The 20,009-nt window shown below is 39.0% G+C and overlaps 1 protein-coding gene across 1 annotated transcript in view; it reads left to right on the top strand.

Moving 5' to 3' along the window:
* Positions 1–20,009, top strand: part of ZC2HC1B (zinc finger C2HC-type containing 1B) — a 35,402-nt gene that overhangs the window by 6,647 nt on the left and 8,746 nt on the right. Inside the window, 5 exon segments of the mRNA XM_027080447.1 lie at positions 2,202–2,263; positions 4,549–4,668; positions 5,196–5,334; positions 15,387–15,526; positions 18,972–19,077. Coding sequence (XP_026936248.1) covers positions 2,202–2,263; positions 4,549–4,668; positions 5,196–5,334; positions 15,387–15,526; positions 18,972–19,077 — 567 coding nt within the window.

Here is a 20,009-nt window from a genome sequence, read left to right as displayed (position 1 = left end):
TTACATAGGAAAAGTGTTTGGGGAACAGGAAATCACCCTACAAATATTACAGTAATAGTCATAAAAGTAAATCATCCTTCATTAGTATTTTAGAAAAAAGTAGCAGTTTTGTAATTAGGATGAGTAGCTTTTATTAATGAGTAAGTATGTGGAGAGGTGGGATATCCTTGCTGGAAAAAAAAAAAAAGAAAATTAAGACCCAGTTCTTATAAAGTTAGAAGGCCAGAAGAACAGAGAGGAAGAGTGGTATTTCTGTATGCTGTAATGGATGACCTGTGCTGCAAATATAATACCATCTGGCAGATGTGAGAAGAAATCATTTAAATCAACAGTGTCTGTAATGAGCTACCATCTGATTCCTGTTAATCAGGCCTTCCTTTTTCAAACCATCTTCCCATGGTTTCCATGACCCTGTTCTCTCCTGCTTCTCCTTCTGGCTTATCATCATCATCTTCTTGGCCCTTAAATATGGAGTTCCCTGGGGATCATCCCTGTACTTCTCTTTCCATGACCTCTTCCCTGGCAATATCATGCCTTTACATCACTCTCCAAACAAAGCCTACATCTGTGTCTCTAGCCCTGACCTCCCTCATTTCCATCCTGCTGGCTGGATGACTGTATCTCAAACTCAATATTTCCAAAGCTGAGGTCATTTTTCTTACAAGATGGACCTTCTTTTCGAATTCTTTATTTCTATCCGTAGTTCTACCGTCTTCTCAGTCCCTCAGCATTCTTCTCTCTGTCACCTCCCAACTCCCCCCACATCTAGTCATCTTATTGATTCTTTGACCACAGTTTCTCCCATTTCCTCTTTCCTTTCCATTTCAGGCCTACATCTTCTGCCTTTTAACTAATATCCCACTTTCCATCCTCACCACCATCCATTCATCCCTCCTCAGCTTTGTCACATAAATCTTCCACAGCTCTGTTCAGGTTCTTCCTACTCAGTGTCCTTGATTGCTCGCCTTGTTTGTAGAATAGAGCCCAAATGGTTAGTCTAATACAAAATCTTCTGCATGATCAAACTGCTTTTTTAATCTTATATACTCAACTCCAGATGGACTGAAAGGCAGTAATATGAAACAAAACTTTTATTTTTCAGAATTCCACAATGATTTGCTTTTCTAGCTTCATTTAAAGTAATTTATGGACATACTTGCCTTTTCTATGCTGGACCCATGTATGGTTTCTCTCAGTATTCCCACAGAGTTACATATGGCAGGCGTTTAATTATTTATTGAATGATTGGTCCTATGGTAGAAACTCAATTCTTGTTTGATCCATACATGTAACAAGTAATTATTGAGAACCTTACTGTGGGTCAGGTACTTTGAGGCATTGGGATATAGTGGGCACAGTCAGTCAGTTTTTTTTTTTTAATTTGAGTTTATTCTTCATTTAACTTGGAAAACACTACAATAATTGAATATTTTAAAAAAGGCAATAGCAAGTAGTGAGCATATTATGATTGTAGGCCTTCACTCATTCTCTACTGCATATAAAACATCAGCAGTGAATGTTCTTCACAGGCCCCATAAAGAGATCCTGCACTAAGCACCACCCTTGGGATGGTGTTCATCATCCTCATGTGCTTCTCCATTGTATTGGCTCTGTCTTTCCTGATTTGGAGCAAAGCCCACCAATTCTACTTGGTCCCTTTCATCCTCTTCTACTTCCTTCCTCTCAGGTAAGAGTTTTTCCGGCAAAGAGATTTATCAAGAGAGAGAAAGCCATTCTCAGGAAAGTTTACCGTAAATTCAATGACTAGGCAACCCTTTTCATACTGTCCATGATAAAATGGCATGCCTTCATTTAGCACATACATGGCCTTACATTCTAGTAGCAGTCTTAAAAGATGTTACCATTGGATTATTTATGACTTCATACTAGGGTATCAACTTTGTACTTACGTCTAAAGCTAAGCTATCAGGCAGTTAGTTGAAGAATATATTAAATATTAAATAATTATACTCTAGTTGCCTGAAGCATATGGACTTTATCTGTTCAGTGAAGTGAGAAGTCTAGGTTAGGAGAGGAAAACGGGTGAGTTTTACAAAGGATCTTCCTAATAGAAGGAAGTAGTTGGAGAGGGGAAAAGAGAGTGAGGATATCAAGCTATTGAGGTCTCCTCCAGTTAATCATTTCTTCTCGGGCAGGCAATTCTGTGAAATTAACATAATGTGCTCTTGGATCCTATACAGATGGCAATCAGGAATTATTTCCCTGTGAAGTCTGTGGAAGACGCTTTGCAGCAGATGTTCTGGTAAACATAAAGACATTTTGTAGATGTGTTTCATTGGAGTTAAATGAACTGTCAAGTCAGTGAGGAGGCCACAGTGGCAAAGATTAAAGACAGATGTGGAGGGAAAGCAAGGGGAGAAAAGTACATAACCTATGGCTGGCAGGCCCAGAGGACACTTAAGCAGATCAGTGCTGCCCCATTCAAAAGGGAACTTATTAAACATGGTCCTCTTACTAAAAGGAAGCCAGATGAAAGTATCTTGGCACAGCTGATTGTCTCTTGAGAGGTTTTGGCTCTTTCGCCTTTTCTATAAGCATCAAAAATTCAAATTTTAAGGCCAAAGCACCAGGGAAATTAGCTAGTCAAGAGGAATGAACATTGAATTTGGAGCATCTGGAAACTTGGCTTTTAGCCTCAAATTTGTCACTAATTCTGACAAGTCCTTTAACCTCCCTCTGTTTCCTGCTTTGCCACGTATAAAGACAGAACTCTCTAGTTTCAGGGGTTTTATGTAATTTGAACAAAATGGATGTAAGGCTTGTTCCAAGACCTAATTGTTAATTAGATTCAAGCTAACTGCATGTCAGGTCCCCGGATTGATGCCTATAAAGTTGAATAAAAGCTTGATTTATTTCAAAATTAGGGAAACAGACAGGTAGTAGGCCCCCCATATTATGAAGGAGTTCCCAAGAAAAACGATTTAAAACAAAAATCTAAGATGATAATGAACTGTTGGGACATTTAGGTCAAAGAGACTTGTTTTGAACTTAAAGAATTTGGACTATAAACCTGACTGCATTTGGGGCAAAAGACTACCAAATGAGGTTGTAGGTTTTATTTCTGTGGGGAATTTAAAAGTGAAATATCTGTTCTAGTTAACCGCAGCTAGAGTTTGCTGGATCTAGAAGGGGAACTCACAGGGCCTGTTGTATCCCAACAATCCACTAGGGAGCTGCCTTTGCTAACCCAGGACTGCACCCCATGAGAATGGATTTGAGACCTAGAAGGTACCGTTTGAAGAGGGATCACTAAATGCCAAGTATTCTTGGGTCCTCTTGAGTTTTACTTCATTGACCCATTTCTAGGCTACACAGAGCATTTGATCAAGTGGTCTGCTCTCTCTCTCTCTCCTTCAGCTTAAAGTGGTATGGCTTGTTCGTAGCCAGGTGCAGTGATTTTTCATGGAGCCTGTATTTTTTGGGTCTGGACAAAGCAACTGTCTAAGTGATAGCTGTTGTGAGCTACATGACCACCAAGGAAGAGGACTTAAGAGTGGAAGGCAAAGATCCTGGCATAATCCCATAGTGGTGCAGTGCAGACTTTATAAAAATGGTACACAGGCAAAGCTCTGCATGCTGGCTCCCTGGTTTTTTTTTTTTACCAGAAATGCTGAGTACTTACAGGTCTACTGCCTGGAGTAGTTTTCTCTGCCGATTGTCTTATAAGTATTGTAATATTTTAAAATTTAATATTATAAGCTTAGATTTGCTCTAAAATAAATGACTTCATGAATGTGAAATGTTTGGACACACTAAGGGAAAATGTCTTCATAACTTAAATGGAATTGGTGTATTTTTCATTCGTGGTATGGTTGTCCCAGTTGTTTCTTGCAGATGTTCTCAAATATTTCTTTGAAACCTCTCCACTCCTTTTCAGGAGTTAAGTGGTTTGATTTGCTGTGTGTAGAAAAGTAACCCAGTTAAACTCAATTTTGAAATGTTGAGTGGTAAGAAGAGCTTTTCTGAGAAGGTTCCACTGGTAAGAAGCTAAGTTTCCCCTTGCTGTATGCAAAGAGTTCCTTCAAAATGATGGGAAAACAATGTTAAGGTTATTGGGACTCAATTCCTGGATGACGTGCTTTTGGAATTTAAGAGCAGTGAAGGCAGGAAACAGAATAGAAGAAATAAGAAAAGTTCCTTGGCTTCAGTGAGTACCTAGCCGAATATCAGAAATAATTTATTTCAACTTAAACTAGAAAGTTTGCCTTTTCAACATTATTTAATGCTTGGAACTATTCATTGAGCCCAAGTGATAGAGTTAAATATGTAAGACCAAATTTTAAGTAAGTTTCTTTAGCTGAAGAGGCCTTTTATTGACCTTGCCCAAACACAATATCTCGTCATGTGTAACATGGGTGAAGAGAGCCAGATGGATTTGCTCTGCTGTGATTTGAGAGTTAGAGAATGAACTTGGCTCTGAAGGTGCAACCCAGTCACTGCAGCAGGGGCTGCTTGAGTACACTGAGGCATTACGAACTTTGTGATTGTACATGTTAAAAATTTTAATCCCCACTCCTTCTTTTCTAGGAAAGGCATGGACCAATACGTAGAAAACTGTTCAACAAAAAGCGTAAACCTTTCAATTCCTTAAAACAAAGATTACAGGGCACTGACATTCCCACTGTGTGGAAGGCTCCTCAATCCAAGGTACTATCGATATCTTCCTTGCTGTTCTTGATTATCTCCTTCAGTACATTAAAGCCTTTTTCTGGCTCTCTGGTTTCATTTTTGCTTGATAATGCAGTGTAATGTCATGTAAGTATAATCCACCTTTACTGTTTTCTTTTTAATCATGCTCACTTAGATTTCCAAATGTATTTCAGATACTTTCCAGATGTGGCAAAAAAATCTCGTTTATATTTTCATTAGAGTAGCATTAAATCCAGCAATTAACTTGGAAGACAGTCATTTTTAATCTTACATTTAAGTCTTCCTTTAAAGTTTTGTAATTTCTTTGTTTTCCTGATTGTTATTTTGTGTTTTCCCTCACTATTGTGACTTGCAAATTTTATTACTGTATTTTCCAAACCTCTTTTGGTACCTTTGGAAAACAAATTCTCTTTTTTCTCCAAATTTCACAGTTCTGTTTCTTGTAAGTTCAAATCCTAGCTTTAAAAAAAATTATAATGGTGAGATACATAGTCTAGGTTAGTATACGTTTTATTTTTTTATAGCCTTAATCCATGAGAAAATCTAACTGGAGACAACAACATGAAGACTTCATTACTGCGATTCGATCAGCAAAGCAGTGTACACTAGCCATTAAAGAAGGCCAGCCTCTCCCACCTCCACCCCCTCCGTCCATCAACCTAGGTGTGTGTCCAGTTTGGTTTGCTTTTGACATTTTACTCTTAACCAATTGAGGCTATGCTTGATTTTTGGCCTAGTCATTATGCCTTCCTCCTATAAACTCTAAAATTAACAATAGTAATTAAATTATATAAAAGTAAATTTATCATAAAATTTATATTATCCTATTTTTTTCAATTCTGTGTAAAGATTGTGTGTTTCCTTCTAACTCTACCTCAACATGAGTGCACCACTGTACCCAGTGTCATGGCATTACAGAACTCCAGGGGATGCCCCTTACATCCTGGTTTATGAGAACGGAGCTGGGCAGAGCAGTTTAAGCAGTTCTGTAATAGCTCCATAGCATCAAATACCCACAGCTGTTTTAATTTTTTGAGATAAAAATATAAAATCACCATTTTAACCATTTCAAGTTGTACAGTTAGTGGCCCACAGCTTTTTTACCCTCAGCTTTTTATTTTGAACATTTTCAAATACACAGAAAAGAGGAAGGAATAGTACAATGATCACTCATATACCTTCCACTTAAATTTGACAATTTGGACATTATTGTCATATTTTTTATCTCTTTCTCTTTTTTTTGTGAGGAGGCATAAATATTTAAAAGTAAGTTTTAAACATCATCACACTTTACCCATAACTATTTCACCATGCATTTCTTAAGTACATTTTTCTGCATAACCACAATACTATTATCACACTAAATATATGAAGTCATATTTTCCCAGTTATCTTAAGAATGTGTTTTGAAGCTCTCTCCTCACCACTCAGCCACAATCCAGGATTCAGTCAAGGTTCATGCATTGTCTTTTGTTGTCTCTTTAGTCCCTTTTAATCCTGCACAATACCCCTGCCAGGCCACTTATCTTTTAGAATGTCTCATGTTCTGGATTTGTCTGCTTTTTAAGTCATATTAATTAACATTTAACTTGTTTCTCCATCCCCTGTTTTTTTGTAAATTAGAAATTAGGTCCAGAGGCATGATTAGATTAATGTTAACACGAATCCCTTATCAGGTATAGGATTTTCAGATATTTTCTCTCATTCTGTGGACTGTCTTTTCACTCTCTTGATGGTACCTTTGATGCCCAAAAGTAATTTGATGAAGTCCAATTTACCTATTTTTTGGTTTGTTGCCTAGCTTTTGATGTCAAATACTCCAGTATCTTGAAGTCTCTCCCCTGTGTTTTTTATTCTAACAGTTTTTATAGTTTTAGCTCTTATATTTAGATCTTTGATCCAAGTAATTTTTGAATGTGGTATAAAGTAAGATCATTGGAAGTTGGATATCTAGTTTTACATGTGGTACCTTTCTCAGCACTATTTGTTGAAAAGACCGTACCTTCCCCATTGAAAGGTCTTGGCACACTTATCAAAAGTCAATTGACTATATATATGAAGGCTTATTTCTAGGCTCTTTATTCTATTCCATTTTTCTATATGTCTATCTTTATACCAGTACCACACTGTTTTGATTACTATAGCTTTGTAGTATGTTTTGAAATCAGGAAGTGGAGAGTATTTTAAGATTATTTTGGCTATTTAGAAACTTTGAGATTCCATGTGAATTTTTAGGATGGGTTTATTTTTCTATTTCTGAAAATGCCATTGAGTTTTGATAGGGATTGCATTAAATCTGTACATCACTTCGGGCGTAGTTGTCATCTTAACAATATTGTCTTCTAGTCCGTGAACATGGAATGTCTTTCCATTCATTTACGTCCTCTTTAATTTCTTTCAGCAGTGCTTTGTAGTTTTCAGTGTATGAGTCTTTTGCCTCTTTGGTTAAATTTATTTCTAAGTACTTTATTCTTTTGATGTTATTGTAAATGGAATTGTTGACTTTCTTTTCAGATTGTTAGTGTATAGACGTACAGGCAATTTTTGTGAGTTGATTTTGTCCTGCAATTTTGCTGAATTTTGCTTATTAGCTCTAACAGTTGGTTTCTGGTGTGGAATCTTTAGGGTTTTCTACATATTTGATTATGTCATTTGTGAACAGAGATAATTTTACCTATTCCTCTCCTATTTGTATGCCTTTTATTTCTTTTTTGTGTCTAAACCTTCTGGCTAGAACTTCCAATATCATGTTAAATAGCACTGGTGAAAGCAGACATCCTTGTCTTGCTTTCCATTGAGTATAATGTTAGCTGAGGGTTATAAATGACTTTTTAAAGTGTAAGTAATAACATGGGTATTATAACATTTGGAAGTGATATGTATGAAAATAATAGGATACGGTTGAGTGAGGAAAATGAATGTATATTGTTGAAAGGTTCTTATGGTATACATGAATAGGTATAGCATTGTTTGAAGATAGAGTATTATATCATAAAGCTCCCTATTAATAAGCCCTAGAGTAAACATTCAAAAATATTGATGTATAGCTAATAAGACAATACATAGACTGGAGATAAAATGGAAAAAAATTCAATCTAAAAAAAGACAGGAAAAGAGGAAAAAAGGAACAAAGACCTGGTAGGATAAAAACAAATAGCAAGATGATAGATTTAAACCTAACCATATGGACAATTGCATATAAATGACCTAAACACTTAGGATAAAGTGCAGAGATTGTCACACTGAATAATAAAGCAAGGTCCAATTATATGCTTTCCACAGAAACACACCTTAAATATAAAGACACAAATAAGCAAGCCAGGCAGGTGACAAAATGAGGTGAGCCAGGTGGGCCTAGAGAGGCTACACCCTCCCTAAGGGACAGCTGCTCCTGCCTCAGCACACAGCTGCCTCAAAGGAACGCACACCCAAGGTTGCTGGATCTGATTTCTCAAAGGATGGCAGGAATGCAGACTTCCTTATTTATAAATATCAGAAACTCAATTTTTTAGAAGCTTCAGGTTTCAGTCTCTGAGATTAGAAGTCAGGAGGTCATTTTACTTGGAGGGGTGGGGACAACTAGGAGGCAACTCAAGGGGGATTGGTGGGAACTCTCTGTGTCTTGATCTGGGCTGGTTTCACGGGTGTGCACAGTTTGTGAGCATTTCATGGAGCCGTACACTTATGATTTGTGCTTTTCCTCTGGATAAAAAGAGAAATACCAGCAGTGTCTGAACAATTGTAGATTGACATGTTAAGCACAGGAAAAGATAGATATGCATTCAAATAATAATCATAAAACTAGAGTAGCTAATACTAATATCATGAAAAGTAAACTTCAGGGCAAGTATTATTAACAGAGATAATAATTAAAAAGATATATTCATCAAGAAGACCTATCAGTCTGAAATGCTTGTTACATTTTGACCCAATTAACATCTATAGCTATAGTGTGATACACAGCAACAGCAGAGTATAATTGTTATCAAGTACACATGTAACGTTCAATCAAGATAGGCCACGTGCAGGACCACAAAGTGGGTCTTAATAAATCTAAAAGGACTGAAATCATACAGACTATGTTATTTGACCACAACAGAATTAAATTAGAAATTAATGATGAAAATATATCTAGAAAACTCCTGAATATTTGGAAATAAATCATTTCTAAATACCCCATGGATCTAAGAAGAAAGAACAAGAAAAATTAGAAAATATTTTGAACTGAATGGTAATGAAAACATACCAAAATTTGTGGGATTCAGCTAAAGCAGTGCTTAGAGGGAAGTTTATAGCTTTAAATGCTTATATTAGAAAAGAAAAAAGGTTTAAATCAATTGCCTTAAACTTCCTCTTTAAAAAGTTAGAAAAAGGGCTTCCCTGGTGGTGCAGTGGTTAAGAATCTGCCTGCCAATGCAGGGGACACGGGTTCAAGCCCTGGTCCGGGAAGATCCCACATGCAGTGGAGCAACTGGGCCTGTGTGCCACGGCTACTGAGCCTGTGCTCTAGAGCCCATGTGCTACAACTACTGAAGAGCCCATGCTCCACAACAAGAGAAGCCACCGCAACGAGAAGCCCGCGCACCACGACACAGAGTAGCCCCCACTCACGACAACTAGAGAAAGCCCGCGCGCAGCAACGAAGACCCAATACAGCCAAAAATAAATAAATAAATTTATTTTTTAAAAAAAGTTAAAAAAAAGAAGAACAAATTACACCTAAATTAAGTAGAAGGAAGAAAATAGTAAATGTAATTCATCATATTAACAAAATATTTTTTAAAGCATGTGATCATCTCAGTAGCTACAGGAAAAAAGCCTGTGAGAAAATGTAATACCCTTACATGTTTAAAAAAGAAAACTCTTAGAAAGGTAGAAATAGAAGGGAACTTCCTTTTAATAAAGGACATCTCTGAAAAATCTACAGCTAATATCACACTTAACGGTGAAAAGCTGAACAGTTTCCCACTGAATTTAAGGAAAGAGCAAGGATGTCCTTTCTGACCACTTCTGGTTAACACTATACTGGACATAGTACCCAGTGTAATAAGAAAAAATTATATATTTTATACACACATACATACATACACATAAATTTAAAGATTGGAGAGGAGGAAGTAAAACTATCCTTATTCACAGACAACATGATCATGAATGAGTAAATGTAGAAAATCTTATGAAACTACAAAAAAAGCTACTGAAATTAAAAGTTCCTTTAACAAGCTTTCAGGTTATAAGGTCAATATACACAAGTGAATTGTATTTCTATACACTAGGCATAAACAACTGAAAAAATGAAATGAAAAATGCCATTACAATCATGTAAAAAACATGAAATACTTAGGCATATATTTAACAAAATATGTGTAAGACTTTTAAAATGAAAACCACAACACATTGCTTAGAGGAATTAAAGAGGACTAAAATAGATGGAGAGATTTACCATTTTCATGGTTTGGAAGACTCATGCATTGTGTTATGATGTCAGTTCTCCCCAGATTGATCTATGGACTCAATGTAGTTCCAGTGAAGATCCCTGCAAGTTTTCTTTGCCAAGTAGGAATTGACCAGCTGATTCTAAAATTACACAGAAATTCAAAGGATCTTGAATAGCCAGGATAGTTTTGAAAAAAGAATAAAATTGGAGGACTTACACTACCTGATGTCAAGACTTACTATAATGTTACAGTAATCATGGAAATTTGGTATTAATATATCAATTGAACAGAAAAGAGAATCTAAATATAGATCTCCCCCCAATCTATGGGCAGTTGATTTTTAACAAAAGTAATTCAACATGGGAAAGGATAGTCTTATACTATACACAAAAATTAATTCAAAATGAATCATTGACCTATAAAGTGCAACAACTATAAGATTTCTAGAAAAACCAAACATCTTTTATCTAAGAGTCAACAAAGATTTTTTAAGCAGGACACAAAATGCAGCAACAGGTTTTTAAAAAGGAAGTTGATAAATTGGGCTTCACCAAAATTAAAAACATTAGTTTTGAGAGACACCATTAGGAAAATGCAAAGGCAAGGTACAGGATAAGAAAATATTTATAATACATGTATCTGATGAAAGTCAAATATCAAGAATATATAAAGAAGTCTTATAACTCAATAGTAAGTCAACCCAATAAGGAAAAGGCAAGAGATGTATTTGAACAGAACATCACAAAATAATGGTCATTAAGCATGTGAAAAGATACTCAGCATCATTTTCATCAGGGAAATGTAAATTAAAACCACTTTTAATTAAAAGTGAGAGGACTTCCCTGGTGGCACAGTGGTTGAGAGTCCACCTGCCGATGCAGGGGACATGGGTTCGTGCCCCGGTCCAGGAAGATCCCACATGCCGCGGAGCGGCTGGGCCCGTGAGCCATGGCCGCTGAGCCTGCGCGTCCAGAGCCTGTGCTCCGCAACGGGAGAGGCCACAACAGCGAGAGGCCCGCGTACCGCAAAAAAAAAAAAAACCACAGTGAGATACCACTACACACCCACTTGAATGGCTAAAATAAAAAACTGACAATACAAGTGATGGTTACGATATGGAACAACTGGAACGCTCATACGCTGCTGCTGCTGCTGCTGCTGCTGGGAGTCTAAAATAGTACAGCCACTTTGGTATTTTCTTAAGTTAAACATACACTTACCTATACAGTGATTCCACTCCTAGCTGTTTGTGCAAAAAAATGGAAAACATGTCCTTAAAAAAGACTTACATATTAATGTTTATAGCAGCTCCATTTAAGTAGCATAAACTGAACATGACCATCAACAAGTGGATGGATAAACTGTGGAATATTTACAAAATGGAATACAACTGAACAGTAAGAAGAAAGTGCAACTATACATGTAGCACACCATGGATGCTGTCTTGTAGTAAGATATAGAAGAGGTAAAACTTATCTTTAGTGACAGGAAGATAGATCTTTGGTTGCTTGAGTCTGGGTTTGGGGGAATTATTGACTGAAAAGGGGCATGAAGGAACTTTTGGAGGTAATAGACTTGTTTCATATTTTAATTGGGGTGGTTACACAAATGTATGTATTTGTCAAAACTTTTCAAACTGTACACTTAAAATAGGTGCATTTTAATGCACATAACTTATTCCTCAAAGTTCATTCTAAAAAGTATAAAAAGGGAATTCTCTGGTGTTCCAGTGGTTAGGACTCCACACTTAAACTGTCGGGGGCGCGGGTTCGATCCCTAGTTGGGGAACTAAGATCTGAGATCCCGCAAGCCAAGTGTTACAGCCAAAAAATAGATAAATAAAATAAAAAATAAAACAAACAAAACCAAAGTGTAATACTATAAAAATCATCCGTAAAATAAATCATCTGAACTTCAGTACCAGAAAATACTCTTAATAATTGCTTCATTTTTGCTAGGTGCTTATGAAAATTAACTTGAAATCATGTGTTGTCTTAAGATGTTCCATAGAAAGATCTATGGCTGTGATTTTGATAATACTTTAGCAAGAAGCTTTGTATAATAAAAGCATCTTTTATGAGAACTACTTCATTTTAATAGCAGAAGCTGCAGGGTTGATGGCTACCTTCTAGTTCTTTAGTTGAATAGTGAAACCATGTCAGATGGTCTGCTGTGTGAATTTCTCTAATTTCCACATTGGATTTAAAATGTGGGGATTATTGTTTCTTTAAAATAAATAATTCCCTTTGTGTACAGGCCTCATCAAGTGTACAGTTTATTTTTCTGCCCTTTACATTTTTATGCTAAAATACAGTTTTATAATTAAATTCTTCCCTATGCCCTTATTATAATTTTATGCACCAAGCAAAATGATTACCTCCAATGGCACATTTTCATTACTATTCAATTATTTTGATTGTGCAGGGATTTTATATTAGCCCATATATTCTCCAGCTTAAATACTTAGAAAATTTATACAGATATTACTAGTATTATTAATCATATGGCCTAGTAGGTATGAGTTCGCAAGTAATTTCCATTTTTTTTCCAGCATGATTCCTTATTTCATGGCTCAGTTTTTGTGACGTGCATGTATTTATTCTAATTCTTACTGACTTAAGTAAGTTTGCCAATCATTCAACTTTCCAGGATTGTGTGACAGTTTATGAGGGCAGTGATATAGAATATTTACAATTGGGATTTTCAGTGGTCCTGGGACATTTGGTCCACGTTTCACAGGGCTATGTAGACATGGGTACTCAACAAAGTGCTTGCATTTTTAAATGATGCTTGTTTTTCTACTTTAATCTTTTATGAGATACGGAATAAGACATTAAAAATCATTATCAGGAATCCCCTGGTGGTCCAGTGGTTAAGACTCCAAGCTTCCACTGCAGGGGGCACGGGTTCTATCCCTGGTCAGGGAACTAGGATCCTGCATGCTGCACGGTGTGGCAAAAAATAAATTAATTAATAAATTAATTAGTTATAAATCATTATCTATTGAAATAGATAGCACATAGTGATTTTTATGACATCATTATTGATAGAGGAAGAGGTGACTCAGATTGAGACGAGGGTCGAACGTGTAGCTCAGCCATGCTGTGTTCAAATTATTGTTGCAAGAAAAGAGTTTTTGCATTCTCAGTATATTTGATGTTCTCTTCCTCTGCCCCTAAAGTCTGGGCTTCGTGTTCCTCCTGTGGACTCCTGGAGGACCTAGTGCTTCCTCCTTTCAAAGCTTATTCCCCGGAGTGGTAATTGTCTGCTTCTTTACCTAGGCCTCTAGTCGTCTCTAAGATCTTTGTCAGCAGGGAAATACTACGCTTCAACTTGGTTTCCTCCACAGTGCATATAGTGCCAAACACACAGAAGGGCACAATGAATGAATGAACAAGTGGGATTAAGGAAGCAACACAGTCACTGCCATAATCACTGTCTTTGCCCAAACTGAGTCTGGTTTATGGTAGCAGCATTTCTGATATAAACCTTGACTTTTCAGCCGGTAAAACTAAAGAAATAACCCCTGAACCACGAACCCCGTTCTAGATGTTTTTCTGCACCATCGTAAATGAGTCCTGCATGATAATGGCACTTCCTATTTTAGTTTTCATAAGCAGTTTCTTTCCTGTTTGATAGTTGGAACACAACCTGGCTGGGCCTGTTTCCTTATAGTTACAGCATGTTCTCCCCACCCACTGTACCAGGCCCTACTGTGGATTATCATAGTTAACTTTCATAACAACTCAATGATACAGGTGATATGTAGGTACTGGGGAAATTGAAGCTTAAGGAGGTTCAGAAACATGCCCAAGTTCACACACATAGGTGAAGAGCTCAGGCTCAGAACCAGTCAGGCAGGCTGCATAGCCTTCACCATTTCTATTTTATTTTATTTTGTTCTATTTTACTTTGTCCTGTTCTATTTTGTTCAAGGAATTTGTCACTATGGGAAAATTTTGTTTCTGTATTAGAATGCTTAGTCCTTGATTACAGAGACATTGTTGGAGCATAATAGGTGTTCAGTAAGTATGGAATTAATGATGAAGTAATGCCTTCCAGAGTGTGCAATAAACTGTTAGGTTAAGTGCTAACTGTTTCTTTCATTCCAATTCCTTACATATTCCAATTCTTTCATTTTATGAGTATTCATTTTAGGAAATGATTTGTTCAAGTAGAAAACTCCCCAAACTGCTTTAAAAGATGTCTTCAAAAAACTCTTAACTTTGAAGACCTCACTGCCTTAAATACCCATTCACACGTGTAGGAATTTTGACTCTGTGCTAAACCAAACTTCCACACAGAGTTTAAGGTGGTGCTATCTCAGGCCCTTCCTGGGGAAAGAGGTAGTTATTCTCTTACGTTGCACATGTCCACTTTGTCATCCTTCCAGGCGCCTGAAGCAAAACAAAACAACACGACCCCCATGGTCCCCCTTGCTTTGGAGGAGGAAGCTCCAACCTGGTTTTGGAACATGTGAGCATCTCCACGTTCTGAGAAGACCTTAGATCTTTCTCACTTCTCCTTTTTCCCACTGTCTAGTAATTGCAAATGAGACAAATTGAGACCAATGGGTATTCCCCAGAACCTCAGAGGACCCCGTGCCCTCAGGGCTGCCAGAGAGGTTCTAACACAGGAAGCTCTTCCCTTTTCTGTTTTTGAACCCTCACCTGCTCCCTTTTCCTAACCCCCTTTCTGAACATATCAATTGCCTCCTCACTTAGGAGTTCAGTGGGAAAATCTAGCCACTGCAGAAGGACTGTGACATTGGTTTCAAATGCCATCCCCCAAACCCACATTTTGAAACATCTTACTCCCTCTGTAGCTCCATAACTTTTGTATGAACTTCTGTCCCACTCAGTACCACAGCTGGGGCTTTTGAATCTTCTGTGCCCTTCAGTCATCAATATCAATATTCTGTGATTCTAGGACTCCTTTCTTTACATAATCGTTCACTAAATAATTCATTTAATTGGGAAGTTCCGAAGTATATATAATTAATCTATTTTCTAAGAAAGCAACATAGCATGTAAACATTTTAAGGGAACACTTTTAACTGAAATAAGTGCATAGGTAGAAAAAATTTACCAAACCTTGTCCTTTATTTGAGCCCTTGCATGTCTTCCCCCTCTGGAATAGCCTGTCTCAAACCAGAGTTTGGTACCTCTCTTTCATGTTGGAGCAGAGTTCATATTCTATTTACTTCATTTCATATAGTCCCTTCCAGAGTTGTTTTTGAAATGTTAATTGCTTTTTCATTGTTATCTTTACATTCAGATTATATTCGGTGTCCATATTGTATGAGGAGATTTAATGAAACCGCAGCCACTCAACACATTAATTTCTGCAAGGATCAGTCTTCTCGCCGAGTCTTTTATCCAGCCCAGACAGCAGCCAAATTGGCAACCAGGGCACAGGTGAATATCTCTCCCCAAGTGCTGGCTCTTGTGCCCTTACATGCCCAGGGAAAGCAGGTAGAATTTGCTAGGGAACCTAAATTACCCATCCTGAGAAGTGTGAGGATCGAGATAGCCAATTACTGTCACTCATCTTCATGGGACTTGGCTTCTTTTTGAGGGGTGCTTCCCAGCTAACAGCACCTTTGGGTGTTGTAGAAAAAAATTTTCTACAGTGTTTGAAGCTTCTTAGGTTGAAGCCTTAGATGTATAAGTAGTGCTTCTATAGTATTATGGTAAAATTCTAACCAATGGTGGTTATCAGCCTTAACCACCTCAAAAAGACTCTTGAACCTGAGGTGAAACTGGCCTAAGTGGGGGAAGCCATCACAAGGGAGGCCTTGTTCTACAGGTCATGTGTTTGCTCTGTGGAGAGGGGTCTTCACCCTATTCAAAGCCAGAGTCAGCAATTGAAGGTAAATGGATAAAACAGCTGTTATAAATAGGTACAAATAAGTAAAATAACACTGGACCAGGAAGACAATAGATTTATAAAGACAGCACTGGGGAGAGCAGACAGCTCCATACACATCAAAGGTGCCGGGGACATAGCTTACAGCATACCATGAGAACCATTAGTTTTATAAACATGGCTTAGATACCAAGAAAAGATTAAATTGTTCTCAATACTTAACAGTATGAAGCATGTTTAGAAAGATTTCCATGATATCCAATATGTAATAGGGATGGGACCCTCTCTAACGATAGCACACCCCACGGACTATGGACCTGAGCTCTAGCTCAGCATATACTAGACAGTTACTGAATATCTGTGCTGAAGCAGCCACTGTGCCAAGTGCTGGTTGACCAAGGATTTGTGATTCGGAGGAGGAGGTGGCCTTGGAAACAGTGCAGTAGGAAGGTGTAGTGGTTGGCATATACAGGAGCGAGATGGAGGCAGAGGCCACTTGTGATTCAGCAGAGGCTTCAAAGAGAAGCAGATACTTTCTGCAAAATACAGATGGGTTTACCAGTCTAGATTTGAAGTTGGGAAGGACACTGTGCACAAAGTGTCCAGCTCGTGGCCTGAGGAGCCCGCCACGTGGAGCGAAGCCTAGAGTGCCTGTGGCTGAGTGACGGGATGGGACAGTCCAGGTGAGCGTCAGAGCCACAAGGGCTTTAAGCCAGGCTGGCTCAGAGAGGAGGAAAAAGGGGATTAAGTGAATAGGTGCCCTAAATCTGAGGCCAACCAGCCTGAGGGCCTGGAAGCAGGAATTGAAAGTTCCCTGGAACCCAGGAAGTCCTCCTGTCCATCTTTCCATCTTGTCTCTTCTTCCTGCTCTGCTGCTGCTTTCTCTTCTCCCTGCAGACTGACCACCTCAGCTTTTCTGTCCAACCATCCATCACTGGCCTCATGTGTCATTCTATATGCAGTGTAAACTGGTCACATAGTGCAGATTGGAGTGACATGGAATTGGTTTTTTAGAAAGATCACCCTTGCAGTTAGTGTTCAAGATGGTTTGGCGAGAGACCAGTTAGAAGCCACAGCAACAGGAAAAGAAAATGAGGGCTCAGAGTAAGAAGACTAATGGGGGGTGTGTGTGTGTGTGTGTGAGTGTGAGTGTGGAGGAGCGGGTAGATTTAAGAAATAATTGTTGGGACGGAGAAGCTGATCGAGTATAAGGTAAAAGAGGATCAGCGTTGGCAGAAAGGTTTTTAGCTCCAGAGCCTGGCAGATAATACGACACATCTAGATAAAGGAACACAGGAGGCAGGAGATAGGTGTGTTGGTGGGGCAGGCAAGGTGGTTATGATAAATATAGTTGTAGAGATTCAATCTTTACACCTGAAATATCATGGGAAGCAGTGCAATGTAGAAAGAGCCCAGATTTTTCAGTCAGTAGTCAGGGTTTGACTTTCAGTTTTATATTATCTACAGGTAAACTTGGAAAAGTTACTTCAATTCTTTGAGGCTCTCTTTAACGTGTGTCTTGCCGAGCTGTTGGGAGGATTATAGGTAATACCAGTACAGTGCCTTGCACACAGGGTGCCCTGGCCTTTTCCTCTTTCCACATTGCCCTGCCCTCCTTCCCCTCTCATGGTCTTTTCCTATAGTGGGATAGGCCCCACAATTTGGTGGGGAATATGACTGCTTTGGGCTTGACTTCAACTTAGTTTTGGAAAAAGGACAACTCCATACTTCCTAAAGCAGTAAAGGGTGCATTATGTTTCTTCGAACGATTCTTCTAACCAGTCCACAAAGTTAGTGGGCGTCAGTGGGCCCAAGGGGAGCAGAGGGAAGCAGCGGACGGAAGTGCTTTTTATTCCTGAAGAAGGCCAGCTGGCTGTCCTGAGTGCAGCCAGTGACTTGGCCCTGTTCCTCTCCTTGTTTTCCAGAGCTAAGTGGTGATTGGGAACACAGAAGAAAAATTGCTTGCTTTCTGAATTGCTTGCTTTCTGAGTAAACTCGCTGTAGAGTGTATTTGAACAGCAGCGCTGTTTCCCTTATGCCAGCTTCACCACTGTGGGGCCCTGCCTAATAGTGGAGCTTATTGAGAAGGAGAACAAAAAGGGAGGTGTTGTTTCAGTTTTGAAGGGCTGTTAACAGCACAGCTGAAATGTGTTTCTATTTTAAACATAATCAAGTATAAAAATGTGTTATACCCTTAACCAAAAGAGACCAGCGTGGGCCTCTGAAAATAGCTTTCTTTGTTTGGCTGGGGATGAGCTGCCTGCTCTAGCCTCCTAGCTCTCCTTGCCCAAGTGAGGATTCTCACTTGGAGGAACAGGTTATCTTTATACTGGAGTTGCCATGGAGATGTTGAGGGATCAGTAGCGAGGTAAAAAGGAGTATACAAAGGAGCTCCCAAGGAACCCTTTGGTCCTTCTTCTGTATTACTGTGACTGTTCTGCTACTGCTGCTCAGCAGGGAGGGGAGTGGCATGGAGATGTTGGAATTCCATGTTTAAAACACTTGCTGCCTGCCAGTGTCTGTTTTTCTTCTCTGTTCATGTATTTAAAAACAAAATCATCTTCAAGTGTAATGAAAAACTAAAATGTTCCATAACTATCCTTATTGACATTAAGTGATTTCTTATGTCTCCATACAACTAATTTTACAGGATTAACCTATCACCACTCTACCAAGGGCTTGATTATGGAATGAAAGCTCTAAAACCCCAGACATGGTTTTGAGCCCCAGCAGGGAGGACAGGAATGAGGCTACTAAGGTACAGGGTGTGCGTGTCCCCCTCCCCTGGGTGTCGCAGGTCCCAGACATGACTCCATCCTGCTGCTGGTGAAAGGGAGACAGCTTTACATCCTGTGTGCTACCTGAGGTTACAGAACTCTTCCCCTCTGCCCCCTCTCTCTCTGTCTTTGTCTCTATCTGTCTCTCTCTGTCTCTATGTTTTTCTGTCTCTTTCTCTGTCTCTCTTTCTGTCTCTCTCTCTCTCTCTCTCTGTAGGGTAGGGTTCAGATGAGTCCAAAAGGAGGAACGACTGTAACCAGTGCTGTGGGAGCTCTGCTGCAGAACAGGGCCCTGGAGGCCAGTGTGGTCCCAACCAGGCCAGGTGAGTTGGAGTGAGCATCTCAACTATCGAATGACAGAGTCAGAGGGGGCCACTGTTGGCTTTGGGATTTGCTGGCAGTCAGCAAAAGCTATGACATCTGAAGTTGCTTTGGGATATAAAGATACGTGGGTTTGTTTGAGGTTAAAACTTATTTGCCAAGAAAGGATATTTCCTAATTTACCAGGATTAGACAACTCTGAAAATGTACAAAGTTAGATCTGATTACAACAGCAGGGTCTAGAACCAATGTTCTCTGGTTTGGTAAAATTAAAAAGAGATTAAAGTTAGGAGATGGCAGTGTGCCAGGTTTTGTGTTGAAAATAAGGGAAGAAAATGAAATCACTGTCTCAGAGAGATATCCATACTCCCATGTTCATTACAGCATTTTTCAAATAGCCAAGATATAGAAACAACTGACGTGTCCGTTGATGGATGAATGGATAAAGATGGGGTATATATTATTCAGCAATAAAAAGAAAAGGAAGGGCTTCCCTGGTGGCGCAGTGGTTGGGGGTCCGCCTGCCGATGCAGGGGACGCGGGTTCGTGCCCCGGTCCAGGAGGATCCCACATACCGCGGAGCGGCTGGGCCCGTGGGCCATGGGCGCTGGGCCTGCGCGGCTGGAGCCTGTGCTCCGTGATGGGAGAGGCCGCAGTGGTGGGAGGCCTGCGTACCACAAAAAAAAAAAAAGAAAGAAAGAAAAGGAAATCCTTCCATTTTCGACAACATGGATAAACCTGGAGGGCATTATGCTAAGTGAAATAAGTCAGAGAGAAGGAGGACAAATACTGTATGCCCTCACTTATGTGTGGAACCTTAAAAAGTTAAACTTGTAAAAACAGAGAATAGAATGGTGGTTGCCATGGGTGGAGTGTAGGGTGGGAGAAATGGGGAGATGTTGGTCAAAGGGTACAAACTTCCAGTAATAAGATG

This window comes from Aethalodelphis obliquidens, unplaced genomic scaffold, assembly GCF_003676395.1.
Source record: "Aethalodelphis obliquidens isolate GAN/ISIS:26980383/991018 unplaced genomic scaffold, ASM367639v1 scaffold3, whole genome shotgun sequence".
NCBI lineage: Eukaryota > Metazoa > Chordata > Mammalia > Artiodactyla > Delphinidae > Aethalodelphis > Aethalodelphis obliquidens.
The sequence above is the reverse complement of the archived record's forward strand: the minus strand, read 5'-3'. Positions and strand labels throughout refer to the sequence as shown.